Source organism: Pseudorca crassidens, chromosome 5 (genome assembly GCF_039906515.1).
Source record: "Pseudorca crassidens isolate mPseCra1 chromosome 5, mPseCra1.hap1, whole genome shotgun sequence".
In the NCBI taxonomy this organism is placed as follows: domain Eukaryota; kingdom Metazoa; phylum Chordata; class Mammalia; order Artiodactyla; family Delphinidae; genus Pseudorca; species Pseudorca crassidens.
This window is the reverse complement of record NC_090300.1, coordinates 138,113,768-138,135,980: the sequence shown is the minus strand read 5'-3', so window position 1 is coordinate 138,135,980 and position 22,213 is coordinate 138,113,768. Positions and strand designations below refer to the sequence as shown.

Below are 22,213 nucleotides of genomic sequence, written 5' to 3'. Positions count from 1 at the left end.
TTTTAAGTTTAACACTACTTGGAACTTATTTTTGTCCATGATCTGAGACAGAGACTTGACCTAATAATTTGCCAATACGGAAACTTCAAGTTAGTCCTTTCATGGAATCTAGCAAACAGAAACCTGGTAACACAAACTTTTACACCTTTTTCTTCATTTTCTATTTTAAGCACAACCTACTACACAAACTCAAAACATCTTTTTACTGCCACGACAACACCCAAAGATATGTGTACTTACACAGAATTAAACTGATTTAAGAGAACAAAACATTTAATAAGATGCAGACTTCCTGACAGTCACAAGGCACTCACCCATTCCCCTTTAACCTCCACCAGGAAAGCAAAGGTTTGAAAGCAAGGCAAAATACATGTTTAATGAAATGTTTCATTCTCATGGTATATCTACACTCTATTCTTCTAGTGGGCTGGTAGTTAACTAGTCAGTTTGAGGAAAAGGACTCAGTACCATTGTAACAAGACTATGTTTCAAAAAAAATAGCAATATATACTCATTAAAATACAGATCATCTGTAACATTTCCTTATCGTAATATTTGGTAACACTTCCTTATTTCAGGAAGAGAACATTACTTTTCTGCACCTTGTGTTGCAACAAAATCCAGTTTCAAATATGTTAGGCTTTTTTTTTTTTTTTTTAAAGAGTATAAAAATCAACTTTGTAATGAGGTCTTCTCTGCTATGGCATTGTACCTTCATAATGTTTAGATTCCTGCTATTGCATGGTATTTAGATAATTTCCAATTAATCTGCTTTAAAAGGCACAAGATATTTCAAAGACTAGGCAGGAGGAATAAAGCAGCCTCAGGCCATTAGGAAAAAGAAGATGGGGAAGAAGCTGCGAAACACTCGGCCCGGGTCACCATTCACGTGCAGTGTGGTGCGTCCACACTTGAGAGAAACCAGCAGTTCTTTCTATAAAGAATGAGTGAGGCTGGTGCCCAAGCAATCAAAACTCTGTGCTGGATGAAGGCAGAGAGATTACTGGAAGAGGGTTTCGTTATTGTTAGGGAGATGTTGACTTTGAAAAATTCTGGAGCATTGGGCACGATTCCCTTATTTCCAGCCCATAAGAACTAGAGAAAAAGCTATCAGAAAATAAGGGGAGAAGGGATTGAGTTCTTTGAGGACCAAACACACTGTTCTTTCTATATATTTTGGCCCATGAAAGATCACATACTCTAAATACAGATACGATGCATAAATGGAAGATGAATGCATGAGTAATTACAGTGACTGCATGACACCCTTTTATACTTCAAAGACATGGGTCCTACTATGGGAAGTGTGTTTGTCTCAATTCTTAACTTTCATAGTTCTTAAAAAATATTATGAACATTTCCATAATAAAAAGAAAAAAAAAAGCCAACAGTAATGCAAAGCTTAACCACTTCTAAGGCTTACGTCAATAACTGGATTGAGGAACTACTATTTTCTTTTAGGAAATAATTTAGGTCAACCACATTGCTTTATTCTTTCTTAAACTGGTTACTCTAGTTTTAGTTACAATCATAAGATTATTATTATTATAATTAAACAAGCTGTAACAAGCAAAGTTCTAAACTCTTTCATCTGTTCATTTATAGAGTAGGAAAGCAGGTTAACTGTATTTAATTCATTACTCTTCACACAATTCAAAGTTTACACAAAGGGAAAAAAAGATGCTTTGACCCAAAGATACAAAAATTATCAGTGGCAACTATGAAAATGATGATCAAGCATTTTGCATTTAAAACTATTTCTGGGGCTTCCCTGGTGGCACAGTGGTTGGGAGTCCGCCTGCCAGTGCAGGGGACACGGGTTCGTGCCCCGGTCCGGGAAGATCCCACATGCCGCAGAGCGGCTGGGCCCGTGAGCCATGGCCGCTGAGCCTGCGCGTCCGGGGCCTGTGCTCTGCAGCGGGAGGGGCCACAGCGGTGAGAGGCCCGCGTACCGCAAAAGAAAAAAAAAACTATTTCTGAAAGACTACTTTTAATATCTAAGTAGTAATCTAAACTCTAAAATTACCAGAGCTTTACACATTTAAAATTATGCAAGGCTATGTTAAGAACCCATTTTCTTTAACAATCCTATTTTAAAGTGACGCTGGGATACGTTTTTAAGTGCCAACTTTCATTCTAATAGAAAAGGAAGAAGAGTGAGGCTATACTTCGAAAACTCAAATGCTGGATTACTGGATTTCACACTCACTAACCATTTTACAATTGTCAAATAAAGTACAAAAAGAGGACAGATGTTAACCATGAACAGAAAGCATGCTTTCGCTGGAGTCTTTCTTACCATGACTATATCTCCTGGCTGGATCGTGATTTCATCGTGACTTCTGGACTCAAAGGGATAGAGTGCTCGGTAATACACCACCTTTACATTCTCCTGTGCAGAAATGCTAAGTGGACCTTTTTCTGTTTACGAGGAAAGAAGGAGAAGGGAACAAAAATAAAACGTTACACGGAACACAAATGCATGACACAAGCCAAATTACAGACATCTATCTCCTCTGCTGCCTATCTTAACATCTGAACAATTTACATCTCCTCAAGGAATTTCTGGAACACATAGTGAGGATGTGTTTGGTTCTGAAACCAAAGGAGAGCCAAATCTGATGTCAGCAACTAGGACCCATCAGAGAGGTCATTAGTGGACGCTAAACCAAGGTCATCCCAGTGCTGGGTGCAGTGAGGCTGCCTGAAGTCCCTGTTCTCTGCTCCCTGGCTTAGGCGTCAACAGTGCGCACCTATAAAGCATCCAGACCTCTTTCCCCCATGCAGGGTGTCTAGCACGATGCAGCAGTTCGAATGTGATGCAAATTTGAAACAGCCAACTCATAGCGGAGGGGGCAAAGAAGCACAACTTTAACTTTCCATATTAAGAGACATGGAAAGGTTGATGTTTTAGGCCCTCAATGTGGTCATGTAAAACATAAGTGCTGATTTCACCAAGAACCGTTCTTATTGATCATTCAATTGTAATTCCTGGTGAATTACACGTCCTAGAGAAAAAAATGAACCAAGGACAGACCCTAGATGAAAATAATGTAGCTTTACAATGAAGTAAAATTTTTAAAAATGCAAGTGAGCAGAGGATATTTTGGATCCTGATTAATAACTACTCACAGCCCTCTGAACTGTTTTTACCCAAGAGCTGCAAGTATTTTGATACACACCTATTTTCTCTGAAAAGCCGTGAAAGTACTATCTTTGTGTCATCTTGAACTGAATGATGTGCATAATTTCCCACTGACCAAAGGAGAAAAAATATCCTCATTTTATACCAAGAGGACGCATAAGGAACTTAAGATCAAGTCATGGTGAAATAATTTTCAGATCAAAAAAAATATTAAAACATATATTTTGTCCTCGTATGGCACAGGCTCCTGTGTGGATCTGATGGCTTGCCAGTCTTTCTCCCTGGACTGCATGCATCTTGAGGCAGGGAGGGTGTCGGCCAACTCTGAACCCTCACTCCCATCCCTGCCCGCTGTGCAAACAGGAAACAAACATTTGTCATTTGCCAAACAAAGGAAAAGGCCATCACTTTCCTCAGCTGAGTATTATCTCCTAAGCTTTACAATATCGTACAGCCACACAAGAATTTAAAAAATACATTCTAGTTTGCATCTGATAAAAGGGATAATGTTTTCTAGCTATTTCAAAGTCTTTCATTTATCGTTATTTATAAAGATGTAACTTATGTTCAAAGGGCAAAAAAAAAAAAAAGTTTCAAAAGGTAAGAACACAGTTGTACGCAGTGCAGACTGAGGACAGTGAATGTCATGTCACTATAGGCAAGGGGAAGAAGTGCCACTTCCTGCTTTTCAGACAGCCCTGAAGTTCCCAGAGAACATAACAAAACAGAGAAGCAGGAAGGGTTACGACCTCCATTTGGAATACAGGTGTATGAATGGGGCTTGGCAATGAAACTTCATGCCACTGTCGTCTGCAGAAGACTTCTGGATGCCAAAGGTTGGCACGGTGTGGGGAGAACTGAACAGACATCTGATGATGCTAGAAGATGAACAGCTGCACCATCCAAAAAAAGACGCTGACGTTCTCATCGCTATGAACACAGCCAAGATAGAGCCTGATAAGACATGAATATTTCCCAAGAGGATCTGGGAGAACAGGATTTTTTTTTTTTAATTTTTATTTTATATTGGGGTATAGTTGATTTACGATGTTGTGTTAGTTTCAGGTGTAGAAAAGGACTTATTTGCTAGAATAATTTTGGCCTCTCATACCTGCGGTGGACCAGGGTGCTTGGACAGCTGGCTTAGCTGGCTCTTGTTGATGGAAAAGCCGACTCAGCTTGTCTTGCATTTCCTGTTTGCCCTTTTCCTCACTCTCCTTCTTTTTGACACTCTCTTCCCTTTTGAGTTTTTCCTCCTCGTGGGGTTTTCTTGGCCGCTGATGCTCATCTTCTTGTTGCACGTGCTCCAGCCACTGCTGGTCCCTTTCCTGAGCTCGTCTGTCAACAAAATGCCTGATTACAGCAGGGAAGCAACTCCCAAGTTAACACTGCTGTGTGGCCTCTTTGCACAAAGAGCTCCATCTAGTCAATGGGATGCTAAACACCAAGGGATATTGTTCTTCAGATGGAGGGATCGGAATCAATGAAACAGAGGCTCTCAGGGCTCCCTTTCTGAGTGAGATGAAATCACATGATGTAGAAAAACACAGAAAGAAAATTCCTAATGTAGCTAGCTTATAAAGTGATTAGAAAAAAATCACAAAAATACTTCTCGGTTTTAAAACTGGCATATAATTGCAAAGAAAAATAAAAGCCATACAACATAGGAACATAACTTCCATGAAGAGAAAGTATACCCAGCACTGCAAATGAAATATTGCTTAAAGAAGTCCATGAACAATTAGATCACTGAGGGGACACACTGTATGTACACGCACACAAGTAGCTCCCCAGAACTGAAGCGGGAACCAACAGGTTATTTTGAACCCTTCAGGTAGTAACCAACCCTTACTAAGCAACAGTTTCTATGTATCTTACTGAATTCGACTGCTTTGTTTTTTAAACTAGCTGACACAAAGTGCAATTAAATATAGGCTTTGAAAAATATGATGGCCTCAACCTGAAATCCATAGGAAAAGATCAGGGATGATTTTTCCCTCATTCCATAATATTTTAGAAAATCAGAAAACACTTTAAATGATCACACATTAAATGAAACTAATGTGGGACTTCCCTGGTGGCACAGTGGGTAAGACTCTGAGCTCCCAATGCAGGGGGCCTGGGTTTGACCCCTGGTCAGGGAACTAGATCCCACAGGCATGCCGCAACTAAGAGTTTGCTTGCCACAGCTAAGGAGCCCGCCTGCCGCAACTAAGGAGCCCATGCACTGCAACTATGACATGGTACAACAAAATAAAGAAAGAAACTAATGTACAATAATAAATGATACCATGTTAATAATAACTAGTCCTCCACGTTTGTTAACTACTTTAACCCTCACACTAGGTAGGTAGGTCCTATCATTATCATCCAAATTTTACAGATGAAAATGAGGCAGAGGGAGTGAATGACTTGTCCAAGGTCACACAGCCACACCAGCTTGGGGACCACTTCAGGCAGCCTGGTTCTAAAGTCTACAGCATGAATCGCTAGCCTGTGACATGGCTAACGCACAAAGGTCATCTCCTGGAACTAGGAAACTGCTAAGGGAACATGATATAAACAAATAAAACTTTTATTCTCCATTAAAAAAATATTATATTTATTTCTACTCTGTATAAACGTGAAGCTTTACTGCAGTAGAATTCTTTTCAATTTAAATCAAGCATTTCACTTACAATTTTCAAAACATCTTTTAAGAAAGCATAACAGACATTTTTTGGAGGGGTAGGAATGTTAATTGTTATTCATAACAACAAATAAAATTTGCTTAACATATTCCACCAATAAAGGCCACCATTTATAAAAGCATATAACCACGTAATTTCTGAAGTTAAATTTTGGGTGCTATTTATCATACAATTGTAAGCAGAAAATTTAAACTTTTATATCATGACACTGTATGTGTATTTCTACTCTGTAGGAAAGTGAAACTTTGGTGCAGTATATTGTGAATAATAAACTTCGAAGATAAGAAAATGATGGAGTTAATCAACATATCCAAGGAATTAATCCCTGGGACATAATCCTAGACCTACCTCCTTCCACCGAGAGAACCATAAAATAGTCCTCTAAATTGGTTTGAAACCCTACCTACCCACTGGCATGATAAAAAAGACCAAAACACCAAATGCAAAATACAATATGTACCCATAATAAAAAGTGCTGCAGAAGTGCACCCTGGGGACTTCCCTGGTGGTCCAGTGGTAAAGAATCCATCTTCCAATGCAGGGGATTCGGGTTTGATCCCTGGTTGGGGAACTAAGATACCACATGCCGTGGGGCAACTAAGCCCATGTGCCACAACTACTGAGCCCGCTTGCCTCAACTAGAGAGCCCATATGCTGCAAACTAAAGAGCCCATGCGCTCTGGACCCCGCATGCCACAACTAGAGAAAAGCCCGTGCACCGCAACGAAGATCCCACGTGCCACAACTAAGACCTGATGCAGCCAAAAATGAAATTAAAATAAATAAATAAATAAATGTTAAAAAAAAAAAAAAAAATGTGCACCCTGGCAGTTAAACTGAACTCAGGCCAGTAAAAGACAGTGACTTGCCTAAAGTATGAGTTTCTTCATCTTTTTAGTCTAATTTCAATAACCAATTTTTATAATTTACACTATATCATTGGGATATTTGGTCACTTTTGTTTCTTGGGAGTCTAAAATCAATTTGTAGTTTAAAAAGCAAATATCTGATAACAAAATCAGACACACCAAAAGGGAAACAATAAATTTCTACAATTTACTACGAAAGGTTACAAATAAAAGACTACAGACATAAATATTCAAACAAAAATGTGTCTGTGTCCTAAGCAGCAGCAGCAACAGCAAATTTTCTCCTTTTGTACTCGAGTTTCATTTGCAGTTGAAAAAAAAGAAGAAAGAAGATGGCGTGGTATACTTTCTGTCTCACTGGAGAAACCCTGTGTGGCCACTGAGCTCAGGGACTTTGATTTGAAACCCAGGACTCTGATGGCCACTGTTATTAAAAGGCTGTGAACTGGAAACGTATTTTGGTCATTGGCATGCAAACAAGCATACCAAGTGTCCCAATTTCTTGTATAATTACATTTATCTACACAGTCGTAGCCTGAGAGAGCTCTGGGCACCAACCAAAAACTTTGGGGGGTACTTATACATGCAAAGATTTATATATACATGTGCCCACACACACATTAAAGACTGAAGGCTCTTTCTGGTGCAGTAAGAAGTTGGAGAAGCCCGGCAAAGAATAGTAAATACTCAAAGTTCCTTCCAGAAGGGTCCACAATCCACTGAAAAGACTCACCTTTGGGCTTCTCCTTTTTGTTTTTCTAATTCTATGATCTTTCGCTCTTGTTCTTTCTGTTTCAGTCGTTCAGCCTCTATGGATTTCTGTTTCTGTAGCTGCTGCTTATTATGTATTTCTCTTAGTTCCTATAAATGATCAAGAAACAACAGTTCATGTAATGACATGCGCTGATAGACATTTCCACTGTTTATCAGCATGCAACATTTCATAGTGGGGAAGCCCAGACATGTAGGAGATAATGCTTCAGGTTTGAAAAACGTTAACTTGGAAAACTAAAATTACTCTACATTTTGACATGACTGATCTCCAGAAGCTGTCTGAGATCATATTTTAGTGAGCCATAACACACTGCACCATGGTCCATGAGGTGCTTTAGAAGGAGCTTGCTAGGGACGAGCATTAGAAAAACTATACTGCTCAGGGCTCAGCAACAATAATGGAACTCAACCAATTTTGAGACACGGTGATGATCATGAATGGAATCTTAAGATTCTTTTGATAATAATCAACACCAACCTCCACTGACTTTGAAGATGTACACACTTCTTCATACACTTGCTCCACTAAACCATTACAACCTCACCTCCTTCTTATGATATGCTGCTTTGAAACAAAACGACATCCTTCTCCTTCACAGCTTTGAGTCTCCCCCCAGGGTATATTTTTCTTCAAATCATACCTCTTCCGAAGCATCTTTTCTTATTAAAACCATGTGTGAAGCTGACAGCTGCCCCAAACTAAGCCAGCAGTCAGATGGAAAGTAAAAAGCTATAATTTGATTATCACTTTGGATCCGATTTCCTCATTTGATACTAACACAGGAATAACAGTAATTTCCTTAGCATGCTACTGAAAATAAAGTGTATTTTATGATATTTAAAGTACTCAAGTCAGAAGTTTAAACATCCAAAAATATGAAGAACAAAGAAATGCCTGTTGGTGGGGGAAAACCCTCTGATTCCATAGGAATCAAATGGTCACTAACAGATTCAGTCACCAAATCTCTTCTTACTTGTGTTAACAATAAATCAGACAAGTCAAAGTGTCCAGTAGAACCAAGACTAAAGTTCCAGTTGACTTCTTGGTCTGGCTAACTAGGGGAGCAGCCAAGGGGTCTATATGGTGAGATTTAAGAACTAAGGCCTGGGCTTCCCTGATGGCGCAGTGGTTGAGAGTCCGTCTGCCGACGCAGGGGACACGGGTTCGTGCCCCGTTCCGGGAAGATCCCATATGCCGTGGAGCGGCTGGGCCCGTGAGCCATGACCGCTGGGCCTGCGTGTCCGGAGCCTGCGCTCCACAACGGGAGAGGCCACAACAGTGAGAGGCCTGCGTACCACAAAAAAAAAAAAAAAAAAAAAAAAAGAACTAAGGCCTGCCCTGTCTTCTCTTGATTTGCTCACTGGTAAGTCCAGATGGGTAGGTTTCTTCCTGCCTTATTTCTACCTTTAGATTTCATTCACAGATCAGACATCAAAGGTAGAGAGATTGTCTGAAGAAGATCAGTGTTAAAATGCATTTATTCCTAGAGAAATGCCCTAAAGTGAGGCTAACCTTTTCCTACTAGCTAGACCGTTCTTAAGATAAAGTTAGAATGTATGTAACAAGCATTCTGTATACCATAAGTGACATTGAGAGGTCCTAAAAGGGATCAATGCGATATGAGAAAAAGTTTAACTGGAGATCAGGAGGTTAGGGGGAGCAGGTACTGGGCAAGGAGGAAGGACTGGAGAGAAGGAGGTACTTGAAGAGGGGGAAGGAAGGAAAGAAGGAAGGGGCTTCCGTAGAGAACCCAGCAGATGAGCCTGGGAATAACCAGACAGGATGCAGCAGGAAGACACAATTTTGTAAGGCACAAACTGAAGGACTATTCCCTGTGGCTGCAGCCATGGGCATGTGACTTCCAAATTATGACGCGTACTTGAGACAGGAGTTTAGCTATAGAGGGGCCATGGAAGGCCAAGAATGGAAACTGGAACATAATGATGACGCCTTGGTCTGTTTACAGTTCTAAGAGACAAAAATCAACATCACAAAAAAAGAATTCCATTTTTCATCATCTTTCTCACTGCTATACCATGGGATGTAAAACTTTAATGTGCTAAAAGTTCAGCAGTATTGCTTTTCATAGTAATTTGGAATCAAGCATAAATAGTAATCTCTAAAAACATGAATAAAAAATCTGGTTAATATCTGGGATTTGATATTTCAGAGACAAATGGAAAATAAGGGTCAATTTCTGTTAGAGTTATTCGCACTCTTGGTTCAAGTTAATATCTACGTGAAAAGGAAAACTGCAATGGAATGCTATTAATCGAAACTCTATATGTCCTAAGAGAGGAAGTCAAAAGTCTGCCTCTGCATAGACAGGGATGGCCCACTCTGTCACTGACCCAATGGCTGAGACCCTTTAAAAAGAAGGGTAAGAAGTGATGAAAATTTACTTTTTTTCCTATTTTCAAATTTCATCTTCAACTGCACAAAATTCTCAAATAGGTTCAGAAAAATAATTTATGGCAACAGACTATAATTGAAAGGTACTGAACTGGGAACAAAGATACCAGGATTTTAATCTCAGGTCCCTGATATGCACCACAAGCTAAATCAGAGTAGACAATCTTTAGTTTTTAGTTTTAAGATCTGTTAAATTGTTAGACATTGTTCATCACCATAAAAATTTATTCTCTATTTATCTGTGTCTCTTTTATTTAGGATTTTATTCTTATTACATAAACTAAAAAGGTATAACCAGTAAGCAAAATAATTCTAAGCTGAAATTAAACACAAAAGAGTAAGAAATGACAGAGGAGGGGACTTGCCTGGTGGCGCAGTGGTTAAGAATCCACCTGTCAATGCAGGAGACACGGGTTCAAGTCCTGGTCCAGGAAGATCCCATATGCCGTGGAGCAACTAAGCCTGTGCGCCACAACTACTGAGCCCGCACACCTAGAGCCTGTGCTCCGCAACAAGAGAAGCCACTGCAATGAGAAGCCTGCACACCACAACAAAGAGTAGCCCCCGCTCGCCACAACTAGAGAAAGCCCGTGTGCAGCAACGAAGACCCAGCGCAGCCATAAATAAATATTTTTTTTAAAAAAAGAAATGACAGAGGAGGAATCTGATTGTATATTAAAACAGAAAAATTCTTACTTCATCCAGGAAAAATGTATTTTAGGCACAGTGATATTCAAGACACTTAACAACACATACTTACTGCACAAGAGCTGGCCAGTTAGAATGGACGCTGGCCATGATGTACCAATGCATCAGGTAGACCGGGGCACAAATGAAGATTTTTCATTTTAACAAAGAATTATACTGCATATTTCCTTTCTATATTGGGCTCTAGTAATTGGATATTAATTTATAGATCAATAATTACCAGATACAAAGTCAAGACAGATGGAAATAAAGCTAGCAACATATTATGAGGGACTATAAAATGAAAAGCAATAAGAAATAAACTTAAAGCATCTATAGGAAAAAAATCACGCTAATGAGAGTTTGAAAACAATTTTTAAATGTTTCAAATACATGAAGGAAGATATTTTTAAAAATTTAAAGCACACTTATTTTTTAGTATAAGAGAATTGGAGGATAAGCTGAACCTGTCTTCGAAACTGTCTAAATAAGCTGCAGTTTCAAGTACCTCCAAGGAAATGGAGCTTGCAGGAGCCATAAAATAACAGATGTCAAATGAGGTAACAGAAGGCTCTGACATCTTCTGATCCAGATTTGAAGACTGCAAAGTTTTTCTGTCATTTCCTTCATCCAAGTCAAATACTGCTGAGATACACAATCAAGTGTAAGAAAATCAAGATGCTATGAATAGTAAGGCATTCTGGGTTTTCCTCTCTTTCCTTGGACTTGGGAGTTTAAGATGGCATGAACTAAAATAAGCAGGAAATGTATGATTCCTCAGTTGATTACTTTTTTTTTTTTTAAAGCTGAACTTCTGAGATGGCAATCTATAGAATGAAGGAATATAAACTAAAAACTAGCTAACAACTTGCTTTTCTGTGCATGACAAGGAGCAACGGGTCCTTTCACATGGGAGCTGAGGGCTGCCCTGTTCCTTCATTCCTTTTCAATACCGTTTAAGAAATTCAAGTATAAGTATAGTTATTTACAAGTCGCCTTTTAATTCTTTCAGGGAAAACATTTTCCAGGTGACAAATAAATCTGGTGTTTTATTAATTTTTTTATTTACTTAGGAAATAAGAGAACTATTGGGAGAAGTAGCTAAGAAAAACTTCCCCACACAAATCGTATCAACTCTCCTGGTGATCAGCCTGATGTAAGTGACCCTGCAAATTCTGTTAAATCTTGTCACGGTTATTTCTCTATTATAACTAAGATAAGCAGAACAAATAAGAAATTACTGCCATTCAAAACTAAGTATCTCACTTGTAGCTCTTCCTCAAATTAACTTACTTTTTTCTAAAGTAAGTAACTCTACAATCACATATTTATTTATTGGCTGTATATTTATCTAGCAATATGGTATTGAGTGTACAACTTTGTTGACCTTTCTTCTGAGTTCTACTCAAGGGTATATGTTTTACACTAGATATACTGAACAATAGCTTAATATTAACTCCTAATAAAGTATGGTGACTTTCTTAATAAATAAGAAATAAGCATGCATTCAATAAGTTTTAGCTACAAATAAATATATAGGAAAAATAAAACTCCTATAAAATGCATAGTATATATAAATTAAAATAAGATTTTGTCCACCAATAATATCTACAGAATTCTAAGATAAAGCAGAGTTTCTTATCCAGGATCTATGAAAAAACTTTGGCTCTGTGAACACTATGAAATTACATGCAAACTGGAGTATACTGGCATTTTTCTTGCTGAGAAGGCACATAGCTTTTATTTGACTCTCAAAGGGGTGTTGGATGAAACACAGATTATAAACCACAATAAGAAAATTATTGGCAAATAAAGACTCTGTCTTATATTAGTTAAGATTAATGAAAATCAGCTTGTTTTTAAATTTCTTCCTTCAACCAAGGGGGAAAAGTCACTTATTTCCCCTAAAGAATTAAGATATTTGCACCATAAAACATCTGTGGCATACAGCCAAAGTATTTCAAAAGCAATATGCTTCACAAATTGAATACTCAAGAAGATCCCATTTTTTGCCCTGAGAAATATGGCTCACTTTCAAGTTTACTAAAGACAGTTGTTCTATTGCTATGCAAGTGGCACAGAATCACTTAATTAAAAAACTGTGAGTGTTTCTCCTTCATTTGGTCTTAGAAACACTCAAAAATAAATGTATTATGTGAAGTGATGTTACATAAAGTATAAAGAAGTACCCACTGGGGTTCAAGATGACGGAGTAGAAGGACGTGCGCGCACTCTCTCTTGCCAGAGCACGGGAATCGCAACTAACTGCTGAACAATCATCAACAGGAAGACACTGAAACTCACCAAAAAAGATACCTCACATCCAAAGACAACGGAGAAGCTGCAATGAGACGGTAGGAGGGGAGCAATCACAATAAAATCAAATCCAATGACTGCTGAGTGGGTGACTCACAAACTGGAGAACACTTATACCACAAAAGTCCACCCACTGGAGTGAAGGTTCTGAGCCCCACGTCAGGCTTCCCAACCTGAGGGTCTGGCAATGGGAGGAGGAATTCCTAGAGAATCAGACTTTGAAGGCTAGCGGGATTTGATTGCAGGACTTCAACAGGACTGGGGGAAAAAGAGACTCCACTCTTGGAGGGCACACACAAAGTAGTGTGCACATCAGGACCAAGGAGGAAGGAGCAGTGACCCCATAGGAGACTGAACCAGACCTACCTGCTAGTGTTAGAGGGTCTCCTGCAGAGGCTGGGGGTGGCTGTGGCTCACCCCGGGGACAAGGACACTGGCAGCAGAAGTTCTGGGAAGTACTCCTTGGCATGAGCCCTCCTGGAGTCCGACATTAGCCCCACCAAAGAGCCTGTAGGCTCCAGCGATGCGTCGCCTCAGGCCAAACAACCAACAGGAAGGGAACTCAGCCCCACCCATCAGCAGAAAAGCAGATTAAAGTTTTACTGAGCCCTGCCTACCAGAACAACACCCAGCTCTACCCACCACCAGTCCCTTGCACAAGCCTCTTATATAGCCTCATCCACTAGAGGGCAGAAAGCAGAAGCAAGAAGAACTACAGTCCTGAAGCCTGTGGAATGAAAGCCACATTCACAGAAAGACAGACAAAATGAAAAGGCAGAGGACTATGTACCAGTTGAAGGAACAAGATAAAACCACAGAAAAACAACTAAATGAAGTGGAGATAGGCAATCTTCCAGAAAAAGAATTCAGAATAATGACAGTGAAAATGATCCATGACCTCAGAAAAAGAATGGAGGCGACGACTGAGAAGATGCAAGAAATCTTTAACAAAGACCTAGAAGAATTAAAGAACAAACAAACAGAGATGAACAATACAAAAACTGAAATGAAAAATACACTAGAAGGAATCAATAGCAGATAACTGAGGCAGAAGAACGGATAAGTGACCTGGAAGACAGAATGGTGGAATACACTGCCGCGGAACAGAATAAAGAAAAAAGAATGAAAAGAAATGAAGACAGCCTAGGAGACCTCTGTGACAACATTAAATGCACCAACATTCACATTACAGTGGTCCCAGAAGGAGAAGAGAGAGAGAAAGGACCCCAGAAAATATATGAAGAAATTATAGTTGAAAACTTCCCTACCTTGGAAAAGGAAATAGCCACTCAAGCCCAGGAAGCGCAGACAGTCCCAGGCAGGATAAACCAAAGGAGAAACACGCTGAGACACATAGTAATCAAATTGACAAAACTTAAAGATAAAGAAAAATTATTAAATGCAACAAGGGAAAAACTGCAAAAAACATACAAGGGAACTCCCATAAGGTTAATAGCTGATTTCTCAGCACAAACTCTACAAGCCAGAAGGGAGTGGCACAATATATTTAAAGTGATGAAAGGGAAGAACCTACAACAAAGATTACTCTACCTGGCAAGGATCTCATTCAGATTCAAAGGAGAAATCAAAAGCTTCACAGATAAGCAAAAGCTAAGAGAATTCAGCCCACCAAACCAGCTCTACAACAAACGCTAAAGGAACTTCTCTAGTGGGAAACACAAGAGAAGAAAAGGACCTACAAAAACAAACCCAAAACAATTAAGAAAATGGTACTAGGAACATACATATCGATAATTACCTTAAATGTTAATGGTTTAATGCTCCAACCAAAAGACACAGGCTCGCTGAATGGATACAAAAATAAAACCCACATATATGCTGTCTATAAGAGACCCACTTCAGACCTAGGGACACATACGACTGAGAGGGAAGGGATGTAAAAAGATATTCCATGCAAATGGAAATCAAAAGAAAGCAGGAGTAGCAATACTCATATCAGATAAAACAGACTTTAAAATAAAGAATGTTATAAGAGACAAGGAAGGACACTACATAATGATCAAGGGATCAATCCAAGAAGAAGATATAACAATTATAAATATATATGCACCCAACCTAGGGGCACCGCAATACATAAGGCAACTGCTAACAGCTATAAAAGAGGAAATTGAAAGTAACACAATAATAGTGGGGGACTTCAAAACCCCACTTTCACCAGTAGACAGATCATCCAAACAGAAAATTAATAAGGAAACACAAGCTTTAAATGACACAATAGACCAGATAGATTTCATTGATATTTATAGGACATTCCATCCAAAAACAGCAGATTACACTTTCTTCTCAAGTGCACACAGAACTTTCTCCAGGATAGATAACATCTTGGGTCACAAATCAAGCCTCAGTAAATTTAAGAAAATTGAAATCATATCAAGCATCTTTTCTGACCACAACGCTATGAGATTAGAAATGAATTACAGGGAAAAAAATGTAAAAAACACAAACACATGGAGGCTTAACAATACGTTACTGGGAGATGTGAGAAGATGGCGGAAGAGTAAGACGTGGAGATCACCTTCCTCCCCACAGATACATCAGAAATACATCTACATGTGGAACTGCTCCTATAGAACACCTACTGAACGGTGGCAGAAGACCTCAGACCTCCCAAAAGGCAATAAACTCCCCATGTACCTGGGTAAGGCAAAAGAAAAAAGAAAAAACGGAGACAAAAGAATAGGGACGGGACTGGCACCAGTGGGAGGGAGCCGTGAAGGAGGAAAGGTTTCCACACACTAGAAGCCCCTTTGCGGGTGGAGACTGCGGGTGGCAGAGGGGGGAAGCTTCGGAGCCACGGAGGAGAGCGCAGCAAAGGGGTGCGGAGGGCAAAGCGGAGAGATTCCCGCACAGAGGATTGGGGCCTACCAGCACTCACCAGCCCAAGAGGCTTGTCTGCTCACCCACCGGGATGGGTGGGGGCTGGGAGCTGAGGCTTGGGCTTCGGAGGTCGGATCAGAGGGAGAGGACTGGGGTTGGAAGCATGAACACAGCCTGAAGGGGGCTAGTGGGCCACGGCTAGCCGGGAGGGAGTCCAGAAAAAAGTCTGGACCTGCCAAAGAGGCAAGGGACTTTTTCATCCCTCTTTGTTTCCTGGTGTGCGAGGAGAGGGGATTTAAGAGCGCTGCTTAAAGGAGCTCCAGAGACGCGCGAGCCGCAACTATCAGCACGGACACCAGAGACGGGCCTGGGACGTTAAGGCCGCTGCTGCCGCCACCAAGAAGCCTGTGTGCAAGCACAGGTCACTATCCACACGTCTCCTCCCGGGAGCCTGTGCAATCCGCCACTGCCAGGGTCCTGTGATCCAGGGACAACTTCCCCAGGAGAACGAAAGTGCGCCTCAAGCTGGTGCAACGTCACGCCGGCCTCTGCTGCTGCAGGCTAGGCCCGCATCCGTATCCTCCCTCCCGCCGCGGCCTGAGTGAGCCAGAGCTCCCGAATCAGCGGCTACTTTAACCCCGTCCTGTCTGAGCGAAGAACAGACGCCCTCTGGCGACCTAAACACAGAGGCGGGGCCAAATCCAAAGCTGAACCCCAGGAGCTGTGCGAACAAAGAAGAGAAAGGGGAATCTCTCCCAGCAGCCTCAGGAGCAGTGGATTAAATCTCCACAATTAACTTGATGTACCTGCATCTGTAGAATACCTGAAGAGACAACGAATCATCCCAAATTGAGGAGGTGGACTTTGGGAGCAAGATATATAATTTTTTCCACTTTTCCTCTTTTTGTGAGTGTGTATGTGTATGCTTCTGTGTGAGATTTTGTCTGTATAGCTTTGCTTTCACCATTTGTCCTAGGGTTCTGTCCGTACGTTTTTTTCTTTTCTTTTTTTTTACTTAAAATTTTTTTTCTTAATAATTATTTTTCATTTTAATAACTTTATTTTATCTTACATTATTTTATTTTATCCCCTCACTTCCTTCCTTCCTTCCTTCCTTCTTTCCTTCCTTCCTCTCTCTCTCTCTCTCTCTCTCTATCTCTCTTTCTTTCTCCCTTTTATTCTGAGCCGTGTGGATGAAAGGCTCTTGGTGCTCCAACCAGGAGTCAGTGTGGTGCCTCTGATGTGGGAGAGCCAACTTCAGTACACTGGTCCACAAGAGACCTCCCAGCTCCACGTAATATCAAACGGCAAAAATCTCCCAGAGATCTCCATCTCAACACCAACACCCAGCTTCACTCAATGACCAGGAAGCTACAGTGCTGGACACTCTATGCCAAACAACTAGCAAGACAGGAACACAGCCCCATCCATTAGCAGAGAGGCTGCTTAAAATCATAATAGGGCCACAGACACTCCAAAACACACCACCAGACATGGACCTGCCCACCAGAAAGACAAGATCCAGCCTCATCCACCAGAACACAGGCACTAGTCCCCTCCACCAGGAAGCCTACACAACTCACTGAACCAACCTTAGCCACTGGGGACAGACACCAAAGACAACGGGAACTACAAACCTGAAGCCTGCGAAAAGGAGACTCCAAACACAGTAAGATTAGCAAAATGAGAAGACAGAAAAACACACAGCAGATGAAGGAGCAAGATAAAAACCCACCAGACCTAACAAATGAAGAGGAAATAGGCAGTCTACCTGAAAAAGAATTCAGAATAATGAGAGTAAAGATGATCCAAAATCTTGGAAATAGAATAGAGAAAATGCAAGAAACATTTACCAAGGACCTAGAAGAACTAAAGAGGAAACAAGCAATGATGAACAACACAATAAATGAAATCAAAAATACTCTGGAAGGGGGCTTCCCTGGTGGCACGGTGGTTGAGAGTCCGCCTGCGGATGCAGGGGACACGGGTTTGTGCCCCGGTCCGGAAAGATCCCACATGCCGCGGGGCGGCTGGGCCCGTAAGCCATGGCCGCTGAGCCTGCACGTCCGGAGCCTGTGCTCTGCAATGGGAGAGGCCACAAGAGTGAGAGGCCCGCGTACCACAAAAAAACAAACAAACAAACAAAAAAACAAAACTCTAGAAGGGATCAATAGCAGAATAACTGAGGCAGAAGAACGGTAAGTGACTTGGAAGATAAAATAGTGGAAATAACTACTGCAGAGCAGAATAAAGAAAAATGAATGAAAAGAACTGAGGACACTATCAGAGACCTCTGGGACAACATTAAAGGCACCAATATTCGAATTATAGGGGTCCCAGAAGAAGAAGAGAAAAAGAAAGGGACTGAGAAAAAATTTAAAGAGCTTGTAACTGTAAACTTCCCTAATATGGGAAAGGAAATAGTTAATCAAGTCCAGAAAGCACAGAGAGTCCCATACAGAATAAATCCAAGGAGAAACACGCCAAGACACATATTAATCAAACTATCAAAAATTAAATACAAAGAAAACGCATTAAAAGCAGCAAAGGAAAACCAACAAATAACATAACAAGGGAATCCCCATAAGGTTAACAGCTGATCTTTCAGCAGAAACTCTGCAAGCCAGAGGGAGCGGCAGGACATATTTAAAGTGATCAAGGAGAAAAACCTACAACCAAGATTACTCTACCCTGCAAGGATCTCACTCAGATTTGATGGAGAAATTAAAACCCTTACAGACAAGCAAAAGCTGAGAGAGTTCAGCACCAACAAACCAGCTTTACAACAAATGCTAAAGAAACTTCTCGAGGCAAGAAACACAAGAGAAGGAAAAGACCTACAATAACAAACCCAAAACAGTTAAGAAAATGGTAATAGGAACGTTCATATCGATAATTACCTTAAATGTAAATGGATTAAATGCTCCCACCAAAAGACACAGATTGGCTGAATGGAAACAAAAACAAGATCCGTATATATGCTCTGTACAAGAAACCCACTTCAGACCTAGGAACACATACAGTCTGAAAGTGAGGGGATGGAAAAAGATATTCCATGCAAATGGAAACCAAAAGAAAGCTGGAGTAGCAATTCCCATATCAGACAAAATAGACTTTAAAATAAAGACTATAACAAGAGACAAAGAAGGACACTACATAATGATCAAGGGATCAATCCAAGAAGAAGATATAACAATTGTAAATATGTATGCACCCAACATAGGAGCACCTCAATACGTAAGCCAAATACTAACAACCATAAAAGGGAAAATCGGCAGTAACACAATCATAGTAGGGGACTTTAACACCCCACTTTCACCAATGGACAGATCATCCAAAATGAAAATAAATAAGGAAACACAAGCTTTAAATGATACATTAAACCAGATGGACTTAATTGATATTTATAGGACATTCCATCCCAAAACAACAGAATACACGTATTTCTCAAGGGCTCATGGAACATTCTCCAGGATAGACCACATCTTGGGTCACAAATCAAGCCCTGGTAAATTTAAGAAAATTGAAATCGTATCAAGTATGTTTTTTGACCACAACACTATGAGACTAGATATCAATTACAGGAAAAGATCTGTAAAAAATACAAACACATGGAGGCTAAACAATACACTACTTAATAACAAAGAGATCACTGAAGAAATCAAAGAGGAAATCAAAAATACCTAGAAACAAATGACAATGGAGACAAAATGACCCAAAACCTATGGGATGCAGCAAAAGCAGTTCTAAGAGGGAAGTTTATAGCAATACAATCCTACATTAAGAAACAGGAAACATCTCAAATAAATAACCTAACCTTGCACCTAAAGAAATTAGAGAGGAAGAACAGAAAAACCCCTAAGTTAGCAGAAGGAAAGAAACCATAAAGATCAGATCAGAAATAAGTGAAAAAGATATGAAGAAAATGATAGCAAAGATCAATAAAACTAAAAGCTGGTTGTTTGAGAAAATAAACAAAATTGATAAACCATTAGCCAGACTCATGAAGAAAAAAAGGTAGAAGACTCAAATCAACAAAATTAGAAATGAAAACGGAGAAGTAACACCTGACACTGCAGAAATACAAAGGATCATGAAAGATTACTGCAAGCAACTCTATGCCAATAAAATGGACGACCTGGAAGAAATGGACAAATTCTTAGAAATGCACAACCTGCCAAGACTGAATCAGGAAGAAATAGAAAATATGAACAGAGCAATAACAAGGTCTGAAATTGAAACTGTGATTAAAAATCTTCCAAGAAACAAAAGCTCAGGATCAGATGGCTTCACAAGCGAATTCTATCAAACATTTAGAGAAGAGCTAACACCTATCCTTCTCAAACTCTTCCAAAATATAGCAGAGGGAGGAATACTCCCAAACTCATTCTACGAGGCCACCATCACCCTGATACCAAAACCAGACAAAGATGTCACAAAAAAAGAAAACTACGGGCCAATAACACTGATGAACATAGATGCAAAAATCCTCAACAAAATACTAGCAAACAGAATCCAACAGCACGTTAAAGGATCATATACCATGATCAAATGGAGTTTATTCCAGGCATGCAAGGATTCTTCAATATATGCAAATCAATCAACGTGATACACCACATTAACAAATTGAAGGAGAGAAACCATAGGATCATCACAATAGATGCAGAGAAAGCTTTCGACAAAATTCAACACCCATTTATGATAAAAACCCTGCAGAAAGTAGGTATAGAGGGAACTTTCCTCAACATAATAAAGGCCATATATGACAAACCCACAGGCAACATCATTCTCAACGGTGAAAAACTGAAACCATTTCCACTATGATCAGGAAGAAGAAAAGGTTGCCCAGTCTCACGACTATTATTCAACATAGTTTTGCAAGTTTTAGCCACAGCAATCAGAGAAGAAAAAGAAAGAAAAGGAATCCAAATAGGAAAAGAAGGAGTAAAGCTGTCACTGTTTGCAGATGACATGATACTATACACAGAGAATCCTAAAGATGCTACCAGAAAACTACTAGAGCTAATCAATGAATTTGGTAAAGTAGCAGAATACAAAATTAATGCACAGAAATCTCTGGCATTCCTACACACTAATGATGAAAAATCTGAAAGTGAAATTAAGAAAACAGTCCCATTTACCACTGCAACAAAAAGAATAAAGTACCTAGGAATAAACCTACCTAAGGAGACAAAAGACCTGTATGCAGAAAAATTATAAGACACTGATGAAAGAAATTAAAGATGATACAAATAGATGGACAGATATACCATGTTCTTGGATTAGAAGAATCAACATTGTGAAAATGACTCTACTACCCGAAGCAATCTACAGATTCAGTGCAATCCCTATCAAACTACCACTGGCATTTTTCACAGAACTAGAACAAAAATTTTCACTATTTGTGTGGAAACACAAAAGACCCCGAATAGCCAAAGCAGTCTTGAGAACAAAAAATGGAGCTGGAGTCATCAGGCTCCCTGACTTCAGATTATACTACAAAGCTACAGTAATCAAGACAGTATGGTACTGGCACAAAATAAGAAATATAGATCAATGGAACAGGACAGAAAGCCCAGAGATAAACCCACGCACATATGGTCACCTTATCTTTGATAAAGGAGGCAAAAATATACAGTAGAGAAAAAACAGCCTCTTCAATAAGTGGTGCTGGGAAAACAGGACAGCTACATGTAAAAGCATGAAATTGGAATACTCCCTGACACCATACACAAAAATAAACTCAAAATGGATTAAAGACCTAAATGTAAGGCCAGCCAGTATCAAACTCTTACAGGAAAACATACGCAGAACACTCTATGACATAAATCACAGCAAGATCCTTTTTGACCCACCTCCTAGAGAAATGGAAATAAAACCAAAAATAAACAAATGGGACCTAATGAAATTTAAAAGCTTTTGCACAGCAAAGGAAACCATAAACAAGACCAAAAGACAACCCTCAGAATGGGAGAAAATATTTGCAAATGAAGCAACTGACAAAGGATTAACCTCCAAAATTTACAAGCAGCTCATGCAGCTCAATAACAAAAAAACAAACAACCCAATCCAAAAATGGGCAGAAGACCTAAACAGACATTTCTGCACAGAAGATATACAGATTGCCAACAAACACATGAAAGAATGCTCAACATCATTAATCATTAGAGACATGCAAATCAAAACTACAATGAGATATCATCTCACACCAGTCAGAATGGATCATCAAAAAATGTACAAACAATAAATGCTGGAGAGGGTGTGCAGAAAAGGGAACACTCTTGCACTGTTGGTGGGAATGTAAATGGATACAGCCACTATGGAGAACAGTATGAAGGTTCCTTAAAATACTACAGATAGAACTACCATATGATCCAGCAATCCCACTACTGGGCATATACCCTGAGAAAACCATAATTCAAAAAGAGTCATGTACCACAATGTTCACTGCAGCTCTATTTACAATAGCCAGGAAATGGAA

At 39.8% G+C, this 22,213-nt stretch overlaps 1 protein-coding gene across 3 annotated transcripts in view; it reads right to left on the bottom strand.

The window, feature by feature from the left end:
* The window catches only part of ITSN1 (intersectin 1), a 232,299-nt gene that overhangs the window by 82,678 nt on the left and 127,408 nt on the right, over positions 1-22,213 (bottom strand). For all 3 annotated transcript variants that reach the window (XM_067739398.1, XM_067739396.1, XM_067739397.1), the window contains exons 17-19: positions 7,438-7,565; positions 4,257-4,483; positions 2,300-2,421 (exon numbers count right to left, since the gene is read on the bottom strand). In XM_067739398.1, coding sequence (XP_067595499.1) covers positions 2,300-2,421; positions 4,257-4,483; positions 7,438-7,565 — 477 coding nt within the window. The remainder of the gene's footprint in view (positions 1-2,299; positions 2,422-4,256; positions 4,484-7,437; positions 7,566-22,213) is intronic.